The sequence below is a fragment of the Balaenoptera ricei genome, chromosome 1 (genome assembly GCF_028023285.1).
Source record: "Balaenoptera ricei isolate mBalRic1 chromosome 1, mBalRic1.hap2, whole genome shotgun sequence".
Taxonomy (NCBI): domain Eukaryota; kingdom Metazoa; phylum Chordata; class Mammalia; order Artiodactyla; family Balaenopteridae; genus Balaenoptera; species Balaenoptera ricei.
The window spans coordinates 158,439,381-158,460,700 of record NC_082639.1 but is presented as its reverse complement, the minus strand read 5'-3'; the positions used below and the strand labels follow the sequence as shown (position 1 = coordinate 158,460,700).

The 21,320-nt window shown below is 51.6% G+C and overlaps 1 protein-coding gene and 1 non-coding gene across 2 annotated transcripts; both read right to left on the bottom strand.

The window, feature by feature from the left end:
* Positions 1-12,205: 12,205 nt before the first annotated feature.
* On the bottom strand, positions 12,206-19,667 carry OPTC (opticin). The gene is made up of 7 exons (XM_059904600.1): positions 19,608-19,667; positions 17,665-17,902; positions 16,775-16,910; positions 15,091-15,249; positions 14,187-14,389; positions 13,044-13,139; positions 12,206-12,556 (listed from the first exon to the last, which is right to left on the bottom strand). The coding sequence occupies exons 2-7, from the start codon at positions 17,893-17,895 to the stop codon at positions 12,386-12,388; spliced, it is 996 nt and encodes a 331-aa protein (XP_059760583.1). The 5' UTR covers positions 17,896-17,902; positions 19,608-19,667; the 3' UTR covers positions 12,206-12,385.
* On the bottom strand, positions 19,222-19,328 carry LOC132354524 (U6 spliceosomal RNA). The gene has a single exon (XR_009499332.1). It is a non-coding gene; the product is annotated as a U6 spliceosomal RNA (small nuclear RNA).
* Positions 19,668-21,320: the final 1,653 nt, after the last annotated feature.

Sequence of the window (21,320 nt, the reverse complement as noted above, 5' to 3'; positions counted from 1 at the left end):
GTGTCATTTGTGTCATAGAACTTAGGACCTGGTTCGAGAGGCAGACAGGTGAATGGAGATGGCTGAGAGAAGGACCTAGCTCCCCGCCACTCCCATCCAGCCCCTGAGTGTCTCTCCTGTTTCTCAGTTGCTCTGCCATAATATTTCTCTCCCTGCTCAGCCCCACTGGTCTCAGCTGCCCTGAGCAGCTCTCTTGCCTCCTCATCCATCATCCTGGCTGTGGGGCACCAGAGTACATCTCACAGAGAAACCTTTCTGCCCTAGGCCTCCGAGGAGAAGGGCTCAGCTGTCAGAGAAGAGAGAGGTTTCCAAAGGGGTCAGAGCACTGGGCCCTCCAGGATTGATTGGCTATGAATTACAGACTTCATGTCCCAGTCGGTCCTGGTGCTGCAGAGCCAGTTGGGGTGTCCGTGCCTTCCTTCTGGAGTCAGCCTCTTCTCTTGGGCATCACTTTAGCATGCATTCATTGACTTTAGGTTCATTCCTGATTGATATTACTTGTTGGTTGCTTTTTTTCTTTTTTTTTGGCTGCCTTGGGTCTTCGTTGCTGCACGCAGACTTTCTCTAGTTGTGGCGAGCAGGGGCTACTTTTCGTTGCAGTGCGTGGGCTTCTCATTGAGGTGGCTTCTCTTGTTGCGGAGCACGGGCTCTAGGCACGCGGGCTTCAGTAGTTGTGGTGCACAGGATCAGTAGTTGTGGCGCACAGGCTTAGTTGTTCCATGGCATGTGGGATCTTCCTGGACCAGGGCTCGAACCCGTGTCCCCTGCATTGGCAGGCAGATTCTTAACCGCTGCACCACCAGGGAAGTCCCTTGTTGGCTGCTTTTTTAATGGATGGAGATTTTGTGCACATGCTCCCGCAATAGACTGGGGGCTCTCTGAGCATGAGGGCTGTGCTTCTCCCATACGCTACATAGCCCGTAGAAGGGTGGACTGCCAGTTGGTGCTCAATACCAGCAGTCACTGTGATTGATAATGGGGTGGCAGAATGAAGAGTGGTTGTCTCCAGGAAGACCCCAGAGGTGAGGGGAGAGGCAGCAGTGAGCCCAGACTGCTCACACAGGGGTCGCCAGGGCCAACGTCACTTCCTCACTGAACAGGGTGTTAACTGTTAGTGATACTCTGCTCTGAGTGAAGCCTGACCCGACTACCTCCCACTTTACCCTCCACCCCTTTTCTTCCCTTCTGGGTTGCCAGTCTCCTGCTGCTCTCACCTCTCTGGCTTCTCTTTTGCCTGCACACCCACCCGGCCTGCGGCTCCTCCCATTGGGCAGTGCTCTCTGCCCCCTGGCTGCCTTTCTCACAGCTCATGTGCTTAGTAATCCATCTCATACCCCCTCCTGGATTCAGTTGCCCCTCTGCTGGAGAGTCCCACTCCCCAAAACTATTGCAGGCTCTTCCTTTACTGGCTCCTGGGACTTTTCCTGTCCCACCACTGTTCTCAACTCAGAACTCACTTCATTTTATTTTATTTTATTTTTTTATTCTATTCTATTCTATTCTATTTGGTTGTGCTGGGTCTTAGTTGTGGCAGGCGGCCTCCTTAGTTGTAGCATGTAGCCTCCTTAGTTGTGGCACCTAGGCTCCTTAGTTGTGGCAGGTGAATTCTTGGTTGCGGCATGCGAACTCTTGGTTGCGGCATGCATGTGGGATCAAGTTCCCATGCCCAGGGATGCAGCTCGGGCCCCCTGCACTGGGAGCCCAGAGTCTTATCTACTGCGTCACCAGGGAAGTCCCAGAACTCACTTCTGATTCTCACGGCATTGGCTTCCTAACCAGTCTCCCTCCCCCAGACTCCAGGCTTGTCCCCCTCAAAACTGCCTTTCACAGAACTTCTGAGATACCAGCCTGACCCTTCTGATCCCCCACGTGCCACCCGGCAGGGGTTCCTTTCATAAGCCTCTCCTGCCCCTGCTCCCTCTGCTCACAACGCCTGCTCCAGAATCACCCTGCTCAGCACCACCGCGTGCCCTGGGTACAGGCCTGTAGCGCATCACCCCCCACCCCCCCGCCAGCCCTTGATCCCATGATCCCACTTGGCCTCAGGCTTCCTGCTCTGGCATCCCTATCTTCTCCTTCAGCACACCTTCCGCCTTCTATGGTCTCTGCCCACCCCCCCCTTGGTGCTGTGTGCCACCACTGCTGCCACGGTTACTGCTTTATACTTTAATGGTTTATTCATGTATCCATGCACCCCCCCCACCCCCGGTATCTCATATCCACAGCACCTGGAGTCCCTAGCACATAAAAGCAATGACTCTAAATTGCTGAATGAGTGAAATGACCTGAATGAAGGAATGCTTAGGAGTGGATGGGTCCTGTGGGCAAAGGCTCACAGGTGAGGATTAAGAGAATGGCGGACCCAAGAGGCAGGTCAGAGGAGCAGCCTTTGAGGAAAATGAGAAAACAGTGCCAGATTCAGCCATGGGGGTGGGGGTGAGGGAGTGTGGGGGACGGACAGATGGAGGCTTTGAATATACAAACCACCCTTTACCTAGCTGCTCCTGTCAGCACCTTTACAAAGTGAGGAAAATAAACCTGTTTTCCTTATGACAAAGCCTGATTTGGTGATAAACCCTCTCAGTTTCCCAGGAGGTGGCAATGGCTCTGAGGGGTGGGGAGGAAGCAGGAGAAGGTAAAGGAAGGGGGTGGGGGAGAGACAGAGAGAGAGAGAGAGAGAGAGAGAGAGAAAGGAGGAAAGAGGCAGGAGGCAGGGGAGGAGGGGAGAGGAGGAGAGGAAGAACTCTGGGTACGTGTGCTGGTTACTAAGGTGGTAGAAAGCGCTGCAGGTTCTGCAGGAAGGACTTGCTGTGCTGAAGAAAGCAGGCAGCCTGCTAAAGCAGCTATGCCCAGGTTCCTGCAGCCAAGCTAGAAGGAAGGAGCCAGGAAGGAGAGGGCTGACCAGGGTCTGGAGACTCTGCTTGGCCCTGAAGCAGCAGGGTGAGGAGGAGAGAGGGTCTGAACTCTTGGCTCTGCCAGGGTCACAGGTCACCCCAGACCCTCTCCAGAAGGTGAAGAGGCTCTTCCGCTCCCCAGGGGGTATCTCACCCACTGAGGTCATAGCCATCTTCCTTGAGGAGTTGTTTACATGGTCTACCTTGCTGGGGGCTGCACCCAACCCAGTCCTGGCATCGAAAGACAGACGCTGATGAAAACTTCCAGGAGTCCCTGTCCCTGAGGGAGGTCATTTCCTTGGAGAAGGCTGGGTCTGAGCAGCGTGTGGCGGTCAGGGAGCAGGTGTGCCCCTAAAACTGTCCTCTCTTGGCACTAAGGGCAGCAGGACAGCCTGCTGCAGGGGTGAGACAACCTTCTCTGGAGATCAGGAGGATCTAAGCCCCATCTTCTCAAGACTCTGTTAAGGAAACGAAAGGACATGCGGCATCTTGGAGTCCCAGACTGCTTGCACCTTGGAGATCATCTAAGTCAGTCCTCTCATGACCAGAGGAAGGGAACAGAGAAGTGACTTGACTGAGGCTACACAGCAGGCGAGTGTCCCAGCAGGAGCCCTTTTCACCTGTGTTCCAATCTCAACAGTGCACTGAGCACTGGGCCTCTCCTGAGGCCCACTTCAAGTCTCTAGACTTGTCCAAAAGGAGCTGACATCAGACTCTAAAAGCTTTGGGACATAGTGAAGCTCTTAACACAAGGTTTTCTTGAGAGGATAACCAAGGGGAAATTACACTGTGTGAAAGCCAACCAGACTTGCTTAAAATACTCTGTTCCCCTCTATTCCAAGTGCCACAGCTCCTGGGAGCTGCTCATGCCCCCTTCGCTCTTTAAGCTCCAGCCCAGCAAGGTTTCCTGCTCTCAGCCTTCCCCTAGCTCCTGGTGTCTCTCTCCTTGCTCCACTTCTGTTGCCCATTTCCAGCCATGACCCTCCCCAGGCCTGGTAGCCAAGCAACAGATCCTTCCTCCCTAAAAGGTTATACTGGCTCTGGTCAATGTCATCGCCAGTGAATCACGCTTCCTTCCCCTCCTTCCTTGTGTTTTTAGCATCACTAACAGAGAGACAAGCAGGTAAGGGTGTTTGAGTTCCTCGGAAAAGGACCCATCGCATTTCCAGTAAAATCCTGCAAGACCTTCATGTTCAGGGCCTGCTGCTTCCCCCTACCTCACACCCAGTTCTGGCTGCTTGCATGGATCTCCTTTCTCCTCTTTAAATGTGCTTGTTTCTGCTCAGGGCCTTTGCTTCTTCTCTCCCTTCTGCCTGGAGAGCATTCCCCTGATATTTGGAATGGCTGCTGCCTTCTTGTCATGAAAGTCCAAGCTCAACCATCACCACCTCCAAGAGGCTTTCCTTAATTACCCTTTCTAATGTTGCGGGTGCTATCACCAGTCTCTGTCACATCACCTTCATTTTGCTGCATGTGTCTGAATTATATTGTTGATCTGGTTGTTTGTTTATTCCATTACTGCCTGTCTCCCCCACTGAGAACAGGGACCTTGTCTGTCTATTTACTATAATGTCCCTGATGCTTGGTACTTAATAAAGACTTGTTCAAAGAATCAATGAAGGACACTGGAGATGGTTACGGTTGAGGGAGGGCCTAGTTCTATGTGAATCTCTTGGTTGATGGGCCCTTTCAGACTCAGATGCTCCTTCTCCAGCCTGCTCAGAAAACTGAGGCTCAGGATCCATGTGAGTCAAGAATTAGGGGATCCCCATCATTCTCTGTGATGGAGGAGCTGTGGCCGCCTGCTCTGTTCGGGTGGGTGTGTCTCCCTTCTCCGGTGTTGATGTCTCTGCCATGTTTATTGCTGCTTCTTCGCCGGCTGTCATGGAGGTTACTTGGAAAACACCATTCCCCCACCCACCAGATCTCAGCCTGGGTGTGGGGTGGTAGGAACTTGCTTGGTGATGGCTACAAACAAACAAACAAACAAACAAACACTTTCCCCTTCCCATTCCTCTTCCAGTATTCCAGGCAGGAGCTGAGAGAGCAATTCCTGGGCTCTGAGGAAAAATAGAGGTAGTACATTCGGCGCTGTACCACTTGTCCCCTAACCTGCAATGTGCAAGAATGGCAGGGGCAGAGAGGCAGGACATGGGTCAGGCCAGACCACCTCTCTAGTATCTTCTGTCCCCATCAGGAAGAGACTGTGGCATGAGGGGCTCCTTGAGGAGCTGAAACCTGGTCTGGAACACACTGCCCTCAGAATGTTGTGATTCTGTTTACCAACACACGGGAAGGTACCTATTGTATTCAGGGTGAAAGAAGCGGGAAGAAATCGGTGAATAGAAGATCAGGAGCCAAGAAGTTGGGCTCAGAAACAATGGGTAGGAAGGGAGGGGGTGTGGGAAGGGAGATCTAGACTGGAAAGGCTTGAAGGAGAAATCCAGGTGTGCGGGTGCCACCATTGGGGTAGGGAGGGGGCAGAAAAGGAGCTATTTAAGGTCAGATTTCTGCAGAAGTCTGCCTCCCTCCCCATGCTGTGTGTGGTGCTCCAAGGACAATGGTGCTTCAAGGACAAAGGACGACCCTGCTTGAAAAAGTGTCAGCGTCACACCCCCTACCAGACTCTTAATCGCCCTCCCCACCATGTTGCGATGGTTACGAAATTCCTGAGCCCACCTGGGCGACGCCCACCTGGGCAACGGGACCTGTCCCAAATAAGGAAAGGCATATGCCCTCTCCCACTCCCACCCTATAGAAGGAAGGTATATGTGCCTCGACAGATTAGTAAACGAAATTTTCACCTCGGACCATTCCTTTGTTTTCTGGCTATAAAAACTGATCAATAGCACATGTTCGGGGCTTGACTCTCCCAGACTACTAGGAAGTCGGCCTGCTGTTCTGGCAGCCACCTTCCCTCTAATAAATTCTATCTTCTTTACGTTCTGCCTTATGTCTGGCAGTTCTTTTCCAGCCTGCGTTCAGACCACGACACCATGGAGTTGGCCGCATGGTGTTTATTGGGTGTGTTCCATATGCAAGGCTCCTATGGGAAGCATGAGGTGACCCATGATTTACCAGGAATGTCAGACACCCAGCACCAATCCAAGAGGGTTAGAGGGTTTTACAGTCAGGCCAAGTTTGAATTTCCATTCAAACTTGCCTCTTACTTGCTGCATAACTTGGACAAGGAACTCCTTGACCTTGGACAAGGAACTCCTTGACCTTGGACAAGGAACTTACCCTCTCGGGGTTCTTCTATAAAATTGGGGCACTGCTCACTTCATCAAGCTACTATAGGGATTAAATGTAACCATGCGTGCAATGCAAAGGGCTCGCCAAGGCCAGGCAACGGTGTCCTGCAAATGGTGGCTGGGTAGCTTTCTGCAGCTTGGACCTCTGGCTCTTACTTAAAACCAGGGGAGGTTTTACCTGCACTAGGTAAAGACCTTCCTGGACACAGGGGCTTGGACTGAAGGTCTGTGAGCAATCTCAAGGCCTTTGGAATACTGAGTTTCTTCCCATCTTTCGCTACCTCCCATAATCTCTGTAGGGATGATGTTCTGATCTGCTGACTTTAAAATGGACCTTATTTTCAGACTGACTTGTTCAAAGGGGTACCAGCATCTGCCTAGGCAAGGTGACTTTAACCCAACTGTACAGATTACCTGGAAGACTCGAATCCCTAAAGACTACATTTTTTTTTTCTCCTCTGCAGGGTGCTTTAGTTTGAAACATCTGTGTAACTTCTAAACACCTTCCTACTTTGCAGAGCGTTCTGGGCATGGGGCCTGTGGGCATCTCTCTAGCCTGGCATTTTTCATGCATGGCTAGGGTCCCACCTCTCCTCTGCCCATGCCAATCCCCACCTCCCCCAGCACTTTCCCCAAGGTCACAGTCTCATCTGCCATCACTTGTCCCCAAGGTTCAAACCTGCCATCATGTCTGTCTCCCAGAACATGGCTCCATGGGGATTTCTTAGGTCCCCAAGAGAGGTGCTGCTCTTCTTGCAGGCACTGGGCTCCAGGAGCCTGTCCTCGGATGCAGGGTCCCCTCTGGGGGAGGGAAACACCTCTCCTGAGACTGCGTTTCGGTTACCCTCTGGTGAGTGGTTATCCTTAGGTGGGTGAACACTGATCATGGGCAACGTGTGATTCAAGAGCTGTTGCCTCTTGTGTCAAGAGGGGTCAGGATGGATGTCCCTGTCCCAGGTTCCTGGGCCTAAGTGGGAGGAGAGCTTGGATTGTTTCCTCTTCTGCAGGACCAGAGAGGGGCTCAGGAAGGCTTGCAGCTAAGCCAGTTTTTGGGTCAAAGTGCAGTTGATCTGGGATCAGAAACCTTGAGTTGGGGGCTAGACATATTCTGGGTGGTGTGTATTTTCTGTCCTTATTCCCCATTGTTTTCCTTTGTTCTCCTTTACCATTAGGTGTCTCTGTCTACGTTGACCTGTGCTACTGGGAATAGTGGGGGAGGGTTTGGTCTTTGTTCTTAGACTAGAAAAGTAATGGGGTTGGGGAAAGACACCACGCCCACCAGGCTTCTTTATGCTTTGAGCCACAGAAATAGGCTGAGGGGCCCCAAGTGGAAGGCAGGCAGAGTGTGGTGCTGGCATGACTTTTGCCGCGTGTCGCACAACAAGTCAGGGCCTCAGATGGTCAGACGCAGGGCTCTGGACTCTCATTCCAGTTGCTCGCTCCCTGAACCGTGGTTCCTTTGCAGTTGGCTGCAGCACAGAACACTTTGCGTTTCCTCCTTTGTGTGAACTGTGTGTTAGATACACACCAGAAACAAGGATTCAGGGCAATGGGGCTGGGACCAGCAGGGCCAGGAAAAGGCTAAGAACTGTTTGCGCCGGTGCCTGGGGCACAGCAGGAGGTATGGGAAGGGAACCAGATTGCAGAGGGGAGGAAAGAAGAGAGCAGATGTAGTGCGTTCTGCATGCACGTACTGGACAGTGTGCCCATGCATGTCCCGGCCACAGGTTTGGCCACGCCTGGGAGGGATGAACAGGCTCGTCTGAAGATAAGAAGGAGGTCTGAGTTTGGGGGGTTGTGCAGTGAGACAGGAAGGAGGTGGTCCCCTGGCTGCTTTGTCACTCTTGGAGGAGAAGGGAGACATGGGAGCCGTGGGGAAAGAAGCCAGCATCCCCCCTCCTTATGGAGACCCTCCTTTAAGCTGCCGGCAACCACAGGAGGGAGGTCTGTGAGACGGTGAGATGTTGGCTGCTGGGGGATGTGAAGCTGGTCCAGCTGAGAGAGATGACCTTGAAAGAGAGGAGAGGCCAAATTGAGTTGGTGTCTAGTGTGGGGGAGAGGGGAGGGGCAGGCAGGAGGAAGGAGAAAGCTGAGAGATCCAGACGGTGGAGGGGGCAGGGCAGAGCCTCGTGCACCTCCTGTCTGTCTGCCTCCCTCCTTCTGGCCGGAAGCAAGAAGGACACAGATGGGGGCGTGTGGGTGCTGGGCTGTCCATGCGCCTGCTGGGGTGGGGGCAGAGATGGGGGGCAGTGTGTCCTTGAGTCCTGGGGTTTTCCTGCGCTGAGATTCACAGAAGCTGCCTTCTCCTCATTACCTCCTGTGCACCATCAGGATGCAGGCCCACAGCCCTGTGGGTGGCACGCATTTTGCCAGTCTGAGAGATGCTCTCCCTGTTCCTTGCTTTTCAAAGAGCTCTTGGGGAGTGGGGAGGGGGATACTAATCCATTGCTCCAGCAGCTGGTGATGGGATTTCCATTTCTCCTGCAGGAATTCCCGAGAAATGATGGTTGTCTCCCCCCATCTCCCTTGTGCTTCTATATGTTAAGTCAACTTTCTCTTGAACAAATCACTTAGCCTCCCATTTTCTATCTGTAGAGATAATAATACCGTCTGCAGAGTTATTGGGACCATAAATTCAATCCCATATATCAAAGAGATCTGTAAAGTGAAAATTTACAGCATAAGCATAAGAGATTATTATTCAGGGAGGAAATTAAAGGGAAAAGGAAGAAGCAAGGCAAGGTCAGGGTGAGGAAACACTCCCTGGCTCCTGAATGGATTTAGCTCCAGCCCCTCCAGCAGCCCCTCCCTCCCTCCATTCCCTACCAGCCTCTTCCTGCCCTGGGCCTGGCTGTGGAGCTGAGGATGGGCAGGTGGACGGGCAGTCATGCAAACTTACCCTGGCCTCTTTGCCTCCTCCCACAACAGTCACAGGACTGGTCAGGGCGCTTGCCTGGAGCTAGAACCATCCTGAGGCCATGGGGCGCAACGGTGGGGGGTGCTCCCCTTTGCTCAGGGCTGGCAGGAGGGCCACCAGGGAGCCACCCAAGAGCAAGGGTCCTCACCAAATTGCCAAGGTGGAGCACAGGTGCTGAGTGCCATTAAGGACCTGGATGAGTGAGGCTAGATTTAAATCCCACCTAGCACTGCCCGCTGCATCAGCAGTGAGGCCCCTTCCCCACCTGACTGGACCCCCGCGGCCCACTCTTCTCTGCTCTCCCTTTTTTCCTCAGGTCTAGTTCACACCCGTCTTTACCATTCCACCGGACAGGAGACCCTCAGTCTGGATAAAGAGGTGCTCTCTCTTTCCCCTGCCAAGTGTCCGACCCTAATTTCTTTAGGTCCCTGAGAAGAGCCCCAGCTCCTTCAGTCAAGCTGCTGGGAGCCACTTGGATTTCTCTTCCCGCCCCACTCCCTGGATCATGGGAGGGGCCAAGGGACAGATGCACTATTTATAATTTCTTCAGGGAGGCGGCCAACAAGGGCGTTCTTTCTATTCCTTGGGTTTCCCTAGCCAAAAATGGGGCATTAGTTAGGAGACAGCTGCAAAGGCAGCAGGCCCTTGGGGAAATCCTACCCAGCGCAGCAGCCATGGCCTCAGGAAAGGAACCTGCCTACTTTGACTGGTCTTGAAAGTAGTGCCTACATTGAAGTGTGCTGTGACAGCGGGACTCCATAACCTATGCTTAGAGGGACCTGGGTTTGAATCCTGGCTCTGCCACTTATTAGCTGTGTGAATTTGGGTACCTCCCTTTCATAAACTTGTTTCCTCATCCACAATGTGGAGATAAACATCTCTACTATCCAGAGTGGTGGTTGGGATTAAGTGAGTTGATGTGCATAAAAACTTCTAATACAGTGTCTGGCAAATTCCAGGAGTCCAGAAATTGTGAGTCCCCTTCTCCCACAATAGAACAGGGGTCAGATGACTTTCTGTACTTAGCACATATTAACCTTGGGGCATATGGGTATGATGTGGCTTCTAGCACACGGGAGCCCCAGTTCTGGAAAATTTCTTCTGTATTTTTCATTGGATTATTTCAAATCAGGGTTTCTTGCACTTGCGGATCTTGAGGTTTCCAACTGTTGCATGCCTCGGCCTGGTCATAATCAAATAAAGTGGGATATGGAAGAGGATGGGACTGGGGAATGAGAGAGATCATGTATGTGAGAGAGATAGAAAGAGCAAGAGAGAGAGACAGAGAGAAAGAGACAGAGAGAGAGAGAGAGGGAGCTTGTTGGGTCCTGGAATCCTTGGGTTCTTGGGGTGAGCGGGGGTGGACACAGCAGCAACTGCACCAGGCCCCTCTCACCGCCTCTGAGACTTCCCACTCCTAGTTTGCAGCCTGTGTGTGGAGTCTTCTCTAGTTCTCAAATTCTTCATCTGAAGAATGTGAATAATGATCCCTGACTGGTCTGCTTACAGGACTGTCCTGAACATCCACAGTACTTGGAGAGGTCTAGACAGAGGTGGGGGAGGCAGATGAATGGGTTCCCTTCCAGGTGGGCCCCAAGACACACCTGTCCATCCAGACTTGGGGACCACCGGGGGCCTTGAGTGGTTGCCTTGGCTAACTCCTATTCCTTCAGCTTTCAGCTTAGACATTGATTCTTCAAGGTCTACTGGACCCTTAAACTGTGTCCCCCTCCTGTAAGTTCTCATAGCGTTTTGTATATTCCTTTTTTTACAGTATTTATCATGAGTTGAATAGTGTGGTTACAGTATTTATCATGAGTTGAATAGTGTGGTTATTTGTGTGATTATTTGTTTCACACGTCTTCCACACTCAACTTTAAGCTCCATGAAGAAAAGGAGTATGTCTATTGCATACCATCTGCACATAGCAGGTAGGTGCTCAATAAAATCCTTGCTGAATGAATACATGAATTGCCTGCCTCGCCCTTCTTCTATGCCCTAGTCAACACCTGATGCCAAGCACCCATCTATTACACCCCTCCTTGCCCAACATGTCCTTATAAGAAGGAGAAAGATGACATCTCTCCTCCCATTATAATTCAAGGGGCAAGTTGGCTAGATCATAGTTGCCCTTCTTTCCATTCGCCCAGTACAGCAGGCCCAGCCCAGGATCCAAGAAGGTTGCAGGTGGGTAATTGCTATATTTATTTATTTATCTTTGCACAAGGCTGCCCTCTGGTGGTTAAACATCAAGAGAGCATGGCTAGGAACCAGCTGGCTGAGCCATCGGTGCTCAGAAGCTGGTCACTGAGCCAGGAATAGGTAAGCGCTACAAGGAGGCATCCAGATGAAGATTCATGTCAGTTCTCCATCCTTATGAATGGCTCCCTCCAAATATAACAGGAAGCTCTGGCATAGGAAAAGTAAGAAAATTTTAAAAGCCCCACAGAAACCCCACCCTACCCCCCTGGAAGTAGGGGGAAGGGTACTTTAAACAGCTGTTCTTTTCCCTCAGTGGTGTGCTGGCAAATGCTTAACAACAGGCTTTCTCTCTTTCTCAAAAAAATCCTAATGTGTAGTGTTTACCGATGTGCGTGGTATAAATACTCCCAACATGGCCAATTTCAAACTACCAATGTGATGTCACTGAAAGCAGAGTTGGGAAGAGATGGGCAGTAGTAGCATGTCATTATATAGTATTTCCACCACACAAGTACCGTGGACGTAAATAAGTTCAAGAACATGGTTAACAATAAAACATAGTAAAATAATTGGGAAGTGATGAGTTTGAATATTTATTACATTTGTTTTCAACATAATATATTTAATTGTGAGTTTATATAATTTAGTTTTTGATAATGGCTGTGTTTAACAACGGGCTTGCAAAATTCTGGAAGATTTTAATAATCAGTTCTTGCAAGCCTAGTAGTAAGAGCTGGCTCCAGCCCGCCACTGCTTCTCCCCACTTCCTCCTTCTCTTTCTGTTCCTCCTCTTCCTCTTACATGATTTTCTTGGCATTCTGTATGGGTAGGAGGGATGGGGGATATGGGAAAGAGTTTTGTTGCAGATGTCGCTATTCTCTGAGCCAGGTGCCATAAGGTGTTAAGGAAAGAGGATGGAGAAATACAAATCTGGCTCCTGGAAGACATTTCCGTGTGTGTGTTGGGGGAGGGGTGTGTGTGGATTTTTGCAATCGGATCTTGAGGGTGATTAATGCCTGGATGAAAGACCACTGACAGGGATCGGGCCCTATGGCCCAGGAGGCCCGTGCCCTCGGTGGTCCTCCAAGGGCTCTTACTAGGGAGCAGTGGAAGGTGAGCTAGGTGAAGCGGCCCGTGGGGAGCCGAGGCAGGCAGAAGTAGGCACTGGGGAAGAGGCTCAGGTTGATGGGATTGCCGTCCAGGCGGATGTCTTCCAGCTGCCTCCGGGTGTGTTTGTGCTCCTTAGCGTCACAGAAGGTGTCCCTCTGCATGGTCTCTATCATGTTATTCTGGAAAGAACACACTGACAAGCCTCCTCCGCCTGGAGATTCTGCCCTCAGGCAGCACTGAAGGCAGGCTCAGTCCGCTCTCCCTACCAGCTCGCCTCCCCTTTACAACTGGAGAAACCGAGGCACAGAAAGCCAACGCCGCATACAAGGAAAGAGGAGAGGAGACCCATTGAGGACGGATGGAGAGAGAGGGGAGATTGAGAGGGATGAAGGGAAGACGGGAGACAGAGGGTAAGGGAAGGGGGAGAGGAACAAGCAATTGGGTGAGATGGGAAAAGGACATGGAGGGGAAGTGTTTCAAAGAGCAGCAAGGGGAAGAAATCAAACTGAGTCTGTGCACAGTGGTCTGAACAAGACCTACCAATCCTTGTCTCCAGTGAGCTCTCAGTGATGTAGACCCACCGCTGCCTAAGGGGGCGGGCTCCCTGCAATCTGACCTCCACTTTCTGTGCTGTTCAATGCTCTTGTTCTTGGGGAGGCCGCTCACCTGCAGGTGTAGTGAGCGCAGGCTCAGGGGCAGGGACCTGGGGATGGAGTCCAGCAGGTTATCGGCCAGGTAGAGGAACTGCAGCTTCTCCAGCGCCTGGGGAGGAGGCAAATGGTGCGGGAGGCTGGTGGGTGCTGTGGGGCCCTGGCAGTGATGGGTGCCTGATGTGACTCCATTCGCTCACTCAGGGTCTCCTGGGCCTCAGCCAGGTGCCAGGTTCCGCGCTGGGTGCTGTGGGGGAGGTCCATTTCTTCCCACTGGATGCAGAAGGAAAAGTTGCTGCCACTGAGGCACCAGCAGCTGGGGGAGTGTGAAGGCACTCGGCAGTGTCAGTGGGGACTCTGGGAAGAGCAGGCAAGGGGCAGAGGTGGGTGGGAGGCAGGACGCAGGACATTTCGGCCCAGCCTCAGCGTCTCTGCTATCAGAGGGGACTTTCCCAAATGAAAAGTCTCCAGATGCTAAATCTGGAGCAGCTATGGAGAGCATGGTCGGGAAATACTCGGACTAGCGTAATGAGAGCCACAGGCACAATGGAAGCAAATTGCATATGTGAGTGTGACAGAGCTGGGGTGTCAATCTCATCCACACCCCTCTTCATTTCCTCACTGGAACTGTCCCCAGGACTCTTCCTGGCCCTGCTGAGTGGGCAGCCCAGGGGGCCATATTTGTGCCATGTGTTTAGCCCTTCCCATCAAAACTGGCCAGCCAGTGACCAGATTTTCTCTCTTGAGAATTTGCTCTAGAAAGACAGTGATTAGTCAGTGAGTGATGGGTTTTGGAAATAAAAGAATATGTAGAGTGAGAACTGGAGCCAGTACCACTGCAAGTCCAGTCACATGTAAGTCAAAGTTTTAGGGGAGCAGAAACTGAGTGTGTGAGGATGTTGGTGCAGAGGGAGGTGATTGGGCAGTTGCACAGAAAGAAGCCAAGAGACCAGGTGCCCCACAGAGGGAGAGGGGGAGCTGCTGATGGTTTAGATGAGGGAAATGGGGTTTGATTTTCACGCCCCAGAACAGGGTTGGAGCAGAGATAACCCGTGAGGGTCAGGGGTGTGTGTGTGTGTTTGTGTGTGTGTGTGTGTGTGTGTGTGGTCGTAGGCATGGGTGGCAGGTGGTAGATGGGGGACTTAAGGCCCTGGCTCACCCTGAAGGCTTCAGGCTGTATCCCTGAGCTCCGGAGCTGGTTCAGGCGGATGTCCAGGATCTCAATGCCAGTGGGCAGCACAGGTAGCGCTGCCAGCTTATTCTCAGGGAGGATCAGATCCTGCAGAGCAGGCAGCAGGAGGAGGGCATCGTCATCGATGGAGGAGATGAAATTGCTAGAGAGGTCAATCCTCTTCAGTTTTGCTAAGAGGTGCAGGGCAGAACACAGAGAGATGAGGGACGTACCATCTTCCCTTGCTCCTGCTGGAGCTGCCTGTGACCTGCTCCCTGCCTCTCAGGATAGGGGATGCTAGCCAGCTCTCCACCTGCACCAGGTCCAAACCAGAAGGAATAGCTTTATAAACCTGGAAAAGCCCTCAGATTCTGTAATACCTTTCCCTGGAGTTCTGTCCTATGTGGATTGGCTTGGAAGAAGCTTTTTGAGGGTAAGACCCAACAGGCTCAGGAATCCCTGGATCCATCCCACTTCTACCTGTTAGTTTACACAAAAGAACAATGAGGCCCAGGAAGGCTGTCAGTAATTAGTGGAAGAATCTGGATTAGAGACAAGAGTTAACATGGTCTTGTCCAGAGGCCAGGACGGCAGAGAGCTACAGTTGCTGGGACAGCCTGAAAACGTAGGCTTGATCATACGTTTTCCTCCCCTGCTTCCCATAGCTTCAGGGAGAACATACAAGAACAGGTCACTTCTGCCATCTAAAAATCTTCAAGGAAAGGAATTAAAGAGACTGGGGCTATTTCCGTTTGATAGCTGGAGAGACTGAAAGCCAACAGGGAAAGGCACTTGGTCTGGTGACTGTTCAATGTGGCTGGGTGGCAAGGGAAAGAACCCTGGGGGTTCCCTCTGCCCACCCACTCTTTTCTGTTGCCAGGACATTACATACTCAGCCCTTTGAAGTCTCCAGCCCGAATATGGCTGATGCGGTTGAAGCGGGCGTACAGGTAAGCGGTTGTCTGGGGAAGAGGAGGGATGTCCTCTAGGTCAGCATCGTCACAGTACACAGAGGAACCAAGGCACACGCAGATCAGACAGGTTGGCAGGCCTGGCCCAGGTAGAAGACAGAACAAAGGGAGACCCCCCTCCTCAGTCAGACTCCCTTCAGCCTCTGGGACCAATAGCCCCGGCCCCAGGGAGTGTCTGAGCCGTGGTTGTCTGTGTCTTCTTGGGTTGCTGCCCAGACCGACTGTCACAATGTACCCAGGAGTGCTGTTGGCCGCTGCCAGCCTGGCACTCAGCCCTTGACCTAAGAGAAGCAGATCCACCCTCAGTTATTACCCATTACAATCCAAGCCCATTAGTGCCTTCATCAGACCCTGGTCCTGTGTAGGTTTTTCTGGACCTATGTGGGTGTTTCTAGGACATCTATCAGTCTCTTTTCCATAGGGCTCCTCTCTAGTCCTAAAAGGTGCAATGAAGATGAAATAAAGCCAGAATTCAGTGGAATGGCCAATGGCTGCCGGCTCTGCCATCTGCCTTGTGGGCGAGGAGTTAGACATGTTCTGTGTGGCTCCAAAAACCATAATAGAGCCAAGGTGGAGTGTACACTGTCTGCCCAGGATTCATTTCCCCTTCTTATGGTATCAGCATCTCAGTTTTCTATTGGAAAACATCCCTCCCCTGTTCTCAGTCCATGACCAGTGGTCATGAGACTTAGGCCAGGCCATTGAGCTCAGACTGGCTTTACAAAGTTGGGAAGGTTTTACTGAATACTGCAGGAGGTTTCCATCCCTTGTTATTAGAAAGGACAGAGATTACTGGAGATCACTGCTAGTCCAACTCAAGGGGGAACTCTGTTGGTAGTGACACAGACCCAAGATTAAGAGATAGCTCTTCTTCACCAGCCGTGACCAGACTGTGTACTTATCCCCAGGTCTTGAATGGCAAGTCCAGCTGAGGCCCTTTATGGTCTCTTTAAGCCTGGGAGGTCATGGATTCCTGACAGAAGTGTTTTCTCTACAGATGCCCCATTACCCTACACCCACCCAAGGCAAACATCTCAAGAGGAGAACAGGAACCGAGAGCAAGCAAGTCAGGAATTAACTGCATCCTCCTCTGCCTCAGTTCTGATCCCCAGCAGAGTGCCAACCCCCTACCGGCGGATATGCCAGCATCCCAGAGTCTCCAGGAGGGCCTCAAGGAGGGGGGAAAGCTGCTAACGAGGGAATTCAAGCTGAAAAGCAGTATGACTGCTTCATTTGCCCCCATGCCAAATGACAGCCACAAAGTAATTTATTCTTCTCTACAGGCCTTTAATTGTCTCTAATCTAATTACCACTCAACCTGCTCCCCCAGCGATGCTATTAATTAAGGTAGGTGGCTTTTCTAGGCACAGCGGAGTTCTTGCATTTCTTTGCTTCCTATCCAGTTTGTGCACTCAGGCAGAAGCATTAGGAACAGCCAGCCTCTCCCTTTGTTTTGTTTTTTTTCTCCCCTGCAGCTGTTTCCCCTTCTCTCCCTGATCCTCCACTCCCTAGCTCTGACTACACTCCTCTTTGGCACCCCTGGTGCTGGGTCATGGCTGCCCACCCATGACCTGTGGCTATTGAGACCTGTGCCTGTGAACTTACCGTGGCTGGTCGGGGAAACCAGCAGGCCCAGCGTCCTAGGCCTGGCCATTGTGGGGTTTGAAGGGGGTGTCCTTGGAGCCTTTGTGCTCTGAGTGAAACTTGTCCTAGTTGGAGAAGCCAGGCTGGTCCCTTTAACCTGGAGACACAGTATACAGTAAGCCAGCTTTAAGGGACTGCGAGGGACTTCACTTTGGATTCTGGGAACTTCAGCAACCAATTTCAAGCTTGCAAAGAGTCACTGTGGAGAATGAGGGGGGGATGGCAGAAAGAGTGAGGAAGGAAAGGACCTTCTGAGTATCTGGTCCCTCATCATGACATGGATGAGGAAACTGAGGTCCAGATAGGGGAGGGACTGAGCTCAAGGGGACAGCTGGTGGCTAAGCTGGTGGCAGAGCTAGAACCACATCTCCAGACCCCCCAGGCTGGGCTTTTCCCTTGCCCGCACAGACCAAGGTCAGACAGCAGATGAGTGTAGACTTCAGATCAGTCCCTGCAAAGGCCAGAAAGGGCTGAGAGATGAACTTCAGAACTGAAGATAGTCTAAGAAAAGACAGGTTGTAGCATTCCTTTCTTCAAGGGAGAATGTGAGGACATTGCTGTTGTCCCAGTGAGATACACCTTATGGTCTTGAAGCAGAGGGAAGGAGGGATGTATGACTTCTAAGGGAAGTCCCACAAAATTTGCTACAGACAGACAAAGAACTTGAAGTTTTGTGTCCTCTTTCTTAGTATTATCTAAATGACAAGTTCCTGTGGAGGGACAAGAATTTCCACCTCCTAGAGAAAGTTGGAGGCTTGAGATACCTGCATTATGGAACAGGTAGAGAGGGACCAGCCTCAGGCTCCCAGTTTCTTGCAGGGAATGCAATGGGTCTGCTGCATGCCCCTCACCTTGGGGAGCTGGTCCCTGTAGTCTGTGAGTTCATCATAGTTGCTCAGGTCAATGACCTGATCGTAGTTGTCCAGGCTCAGGACATAGTCCCCCAGATGCAGAACTGCATAAGAATCGCCTTCCCCTCGTGGCTGGTCTCCTTCCCTCTCCCTCTCTGTCTTTGGGAGAGATGCTGTCCCTGCTTCCTGCAGCATCAGGGCCAGCAGGCTGAGTAAGGCCAGTAGCTTCATGGAAGTCCTGGCAGGTGGCGGATGGGATGAGAATGGGGCCGAATCACTTAGGTATCCAGTCCTGGGGGAACAGCTCACAAACTCACCCCACTTCCCACCCCCACACTTGCAGATTCTTAAGCCATTTGTCACACACTTAGTGCCTTCATTCATGTGCAGGCTCCTTCAAGGCTGGGGCTACATCTAGGGGGATATCTCCTGCCAGCCCCCCTCACTGCTCGCCAGTTCAGTCTCTTCACATGCTCATGCACACACTGATATTCACTCACGCAGGAATGTGCAGGCACCTGGCAAAGGCTCATTTACTTATCTCAACACAGACACACTCATGCATGTCCCCTTGTCTACATACCTCCCTACTAACTAGGCACACGCTCGTGAATTTACACAGATGTTCTCTCTTATACAACCACCCACTCAGAGTACAACCATTAGCCACTAAACTAGATTTAGAGAAACTTCACCATTAAGGAATCCTGTGGTTTTTAAAAGATCATTCATTCATTCATGCCTTTGCTTGACAAACATTTATGAGATCTCTTAATAGTCCCAGGCACTGTATTTGTCTCTGGGGGCACAGAAATAAATAAGGCATGCCTAGTTCCAGGAATGACTAGTCCATTTAGAGAACATAGGCTTAAAAATTGATTACGGTGTAAAAAAGCATGTTAGTTTTAAAATCTATTTATAAATGCAGCTTTTTAGAAACAAATGATTATGGAAACAGAAGAGCTCTTTGTGTTTGGTTGTACACACCCGGAAAATTCCTTAGGTTTCTGTGTACAGGTGAATTCAAATGTTCATACAAGTTCATCCACATATGCACAGATGGGTCAAGGAATGTGTGCAGTGTGGGTGTGAGGTACCCAGTGTATTTCTGATAATGCAGCTCTCCCCAAAGCCGGCTACACAAGTCTCTAGTAGACTCTCCCTCTTTTTTTCTTCATTTTTAAAAATTGAAGTATAGTTGATTTACAATGTTGTGCCAATCTCTGCTGTACAGCAAAGTGACTCAATTATAAAAAATATGGGGCTCCCCTGGTGGCACAGTGGTTAAGAATCCGCCTGCCAATGCAGGGGACACGGGTTCGAGCCCTGGTCCGGGAAGATCCCACATGCCGCGGAGCAACTAGGCCCGTACGCCACAACTACTGAGCCAGCGTGCTGCAACTACTGAAGCCCGTGCACCTAGAGCCCATGCTCTGCAACAAGAGAAGCCACTGCAATGAGAAGCCCGCGCACCGCAACGAAGAGCAGCCCATGCTCACCGCAACTAGAGAAAGCCCGCGCACAGCGACAAAGACTCAATGCAGCAAAAAAAAAAAAAAAAAAATGGAAAGCTTCACAAATTTGCGTGTAACCCTTGTGCACGGGCCATGCTAATCTTCTTTGTAGCGTTCCAATTTTAGTATGTGTGCTGCCAAAGCAAGCACGCTCCCTTTCTTAATTTTAGCTGGGCAAGGGGGTAAGCCCCCATCCTAGCAAGAGGTGTCTCTTCATCTTACCTCCCATACGTTACTCCAAACCAAATTATATAATCAAAAAAATCTTAAAGCAAAAGCCCTAAGACAGTTTACTGCCTCCTTCCAACCTCAATCCCCTGTCTCAACCCAGACACCCCACCCCACTGCACCCCTGTGCCCTCCTCCCCACAAGCACTCTCCCTCATTTGCATACCAATGGGCCTAACACCTCAAAGCCTTGAACCTTACCCCTGTAGACTCTTTTGGTTCCAAATGGAGGCTCACAGCTTCCAGAGAGGTGGGGAGTCTGATGGAGAAGTCATGACCCACGGAGGGGTCTGGGTAGACAGTCGCCTGGGGAGGGCAGGGGAGCCAGCCAAGGCAGGTGTGTAGCCAATCAGACTTCTCTTTTTCCTGATGTCCAGCTGTTTCTTCTCCTCCTTCCTCAGCAGGTCCCTCATCCCACTCCTTTGCTTGGTTGGAAAGAATTTTTTTCTCCCTCCCTCCACCTCTTCTACTCTCAGCCCCCTATACGTACCCCTCCCCACCTCCCATCATCTTTTCCTCTCTTTCTCTGTCTGCTACGTCTCTCTTTTTCTGGCCCACCGTCTTTGAGGGGGCAGGTTGTTCCCACCTCCTGAGGGTAGATCAACCCCTCAGATTCTGTACTCTCCAAGAAGAGAAGGCAGCAGTGGGGGTATGTGGAGGGATAGAGCTTGGCTTTCCAGCTTTTTTCTCCAGCCAGAGAGTGATAAGGCTTTGGTTTCATAGATAGAATCCAAAGATTAAAAGAGGCTCAGCTGAGGTACTCCGACCAGCACCACTACCCACCACCTGGACCTCTAATCCAGGACCATAACTGAACAAAGATCACCACAGGGAGAGAGATTCAAAGAGAAGGTGAATGGGGGATGGAGCAGGATTTGATAGCCAGCTTCAAGCTCTCTGACGATGATGGGGAGGAAGACATAGGAAATTCTCCAAATCTATAAGATTGGGCCCTAGAAAAAAACTTCCTGATCATAAACACCAGGAGGCATTGTGTGGGGTCCTCAGGGGGCTGAGGAGAATCCCCCCCCACTCCATGGTCCCCTAACAAAGGTGTATGTGTCAGGAGAGACTCTCCTTTCCCTGGTGCCTTAGGTTGCTGCAGGGCAAGTCCTTGCTGAAGGCACGGGTAAGGGGCTAAGACATCGTCCCCAGGAGTCTGCCAGCCTGCATACGTGTTTGTCCAGGTTCTTAGGTGACGCCCCTTCTCCCTACTTCCTCCCACTAACCAGAGACCGAATCCCAGCTGCATGGTTCTCCTTGGGATGGTTTAATCCAAAACTTTCATAGTGCATGTGGGGAAACCGAGGCCCAGCAAGGTGAGGTGACTTGCCCAAGGTCACACAGAGCCAGGGCCAGGTCCTTGATTTCCTGATTCTCAGGCCAGAGAGTTCTCCTTTATTCATATGACCCTCCCCTTCTTTGCCTCACCCCTGAGGTCCTGAGGCCATGTGTCTCCGTGCCCTCAGAAGAGATGGCCTTGGCAGAACTCATCTCTGCCCTGGCACAACAGGTGAAGGGGCAGAGCTAACAGCCTGGCTCCAGGGGCAGTGCTCCTGGGCACCAGCTGGTGTGGAGAGAGCTTCCCCAGCCCAAGAACCTTGTCACCAGAGCAACACTTGTTCCTGTGCCCCAGACAGCCCCCGACGTGTGGAGAGACACGCAGGGCTCTGCTGGTGGAGGGAGGGAGCCCCTGGAGCCAGGAAGGTGCCCAGGAAACAGAATGCATATGTGGCGGGCTGTCCTCCTCTACTTTCTCTCTACAGCCTAGGCTCCGCAGCCAGAAACCCGCGCCCCCGCCCCGCCCCGCAGTCAGCCTGGGCGTCACCCCTCCCCACCCCACACCATTTATTCCCTGCGAAGAATGCAGATGTGACGGTTCATTCATTCCCCCCTGCAGTCTGCTCCCACTCT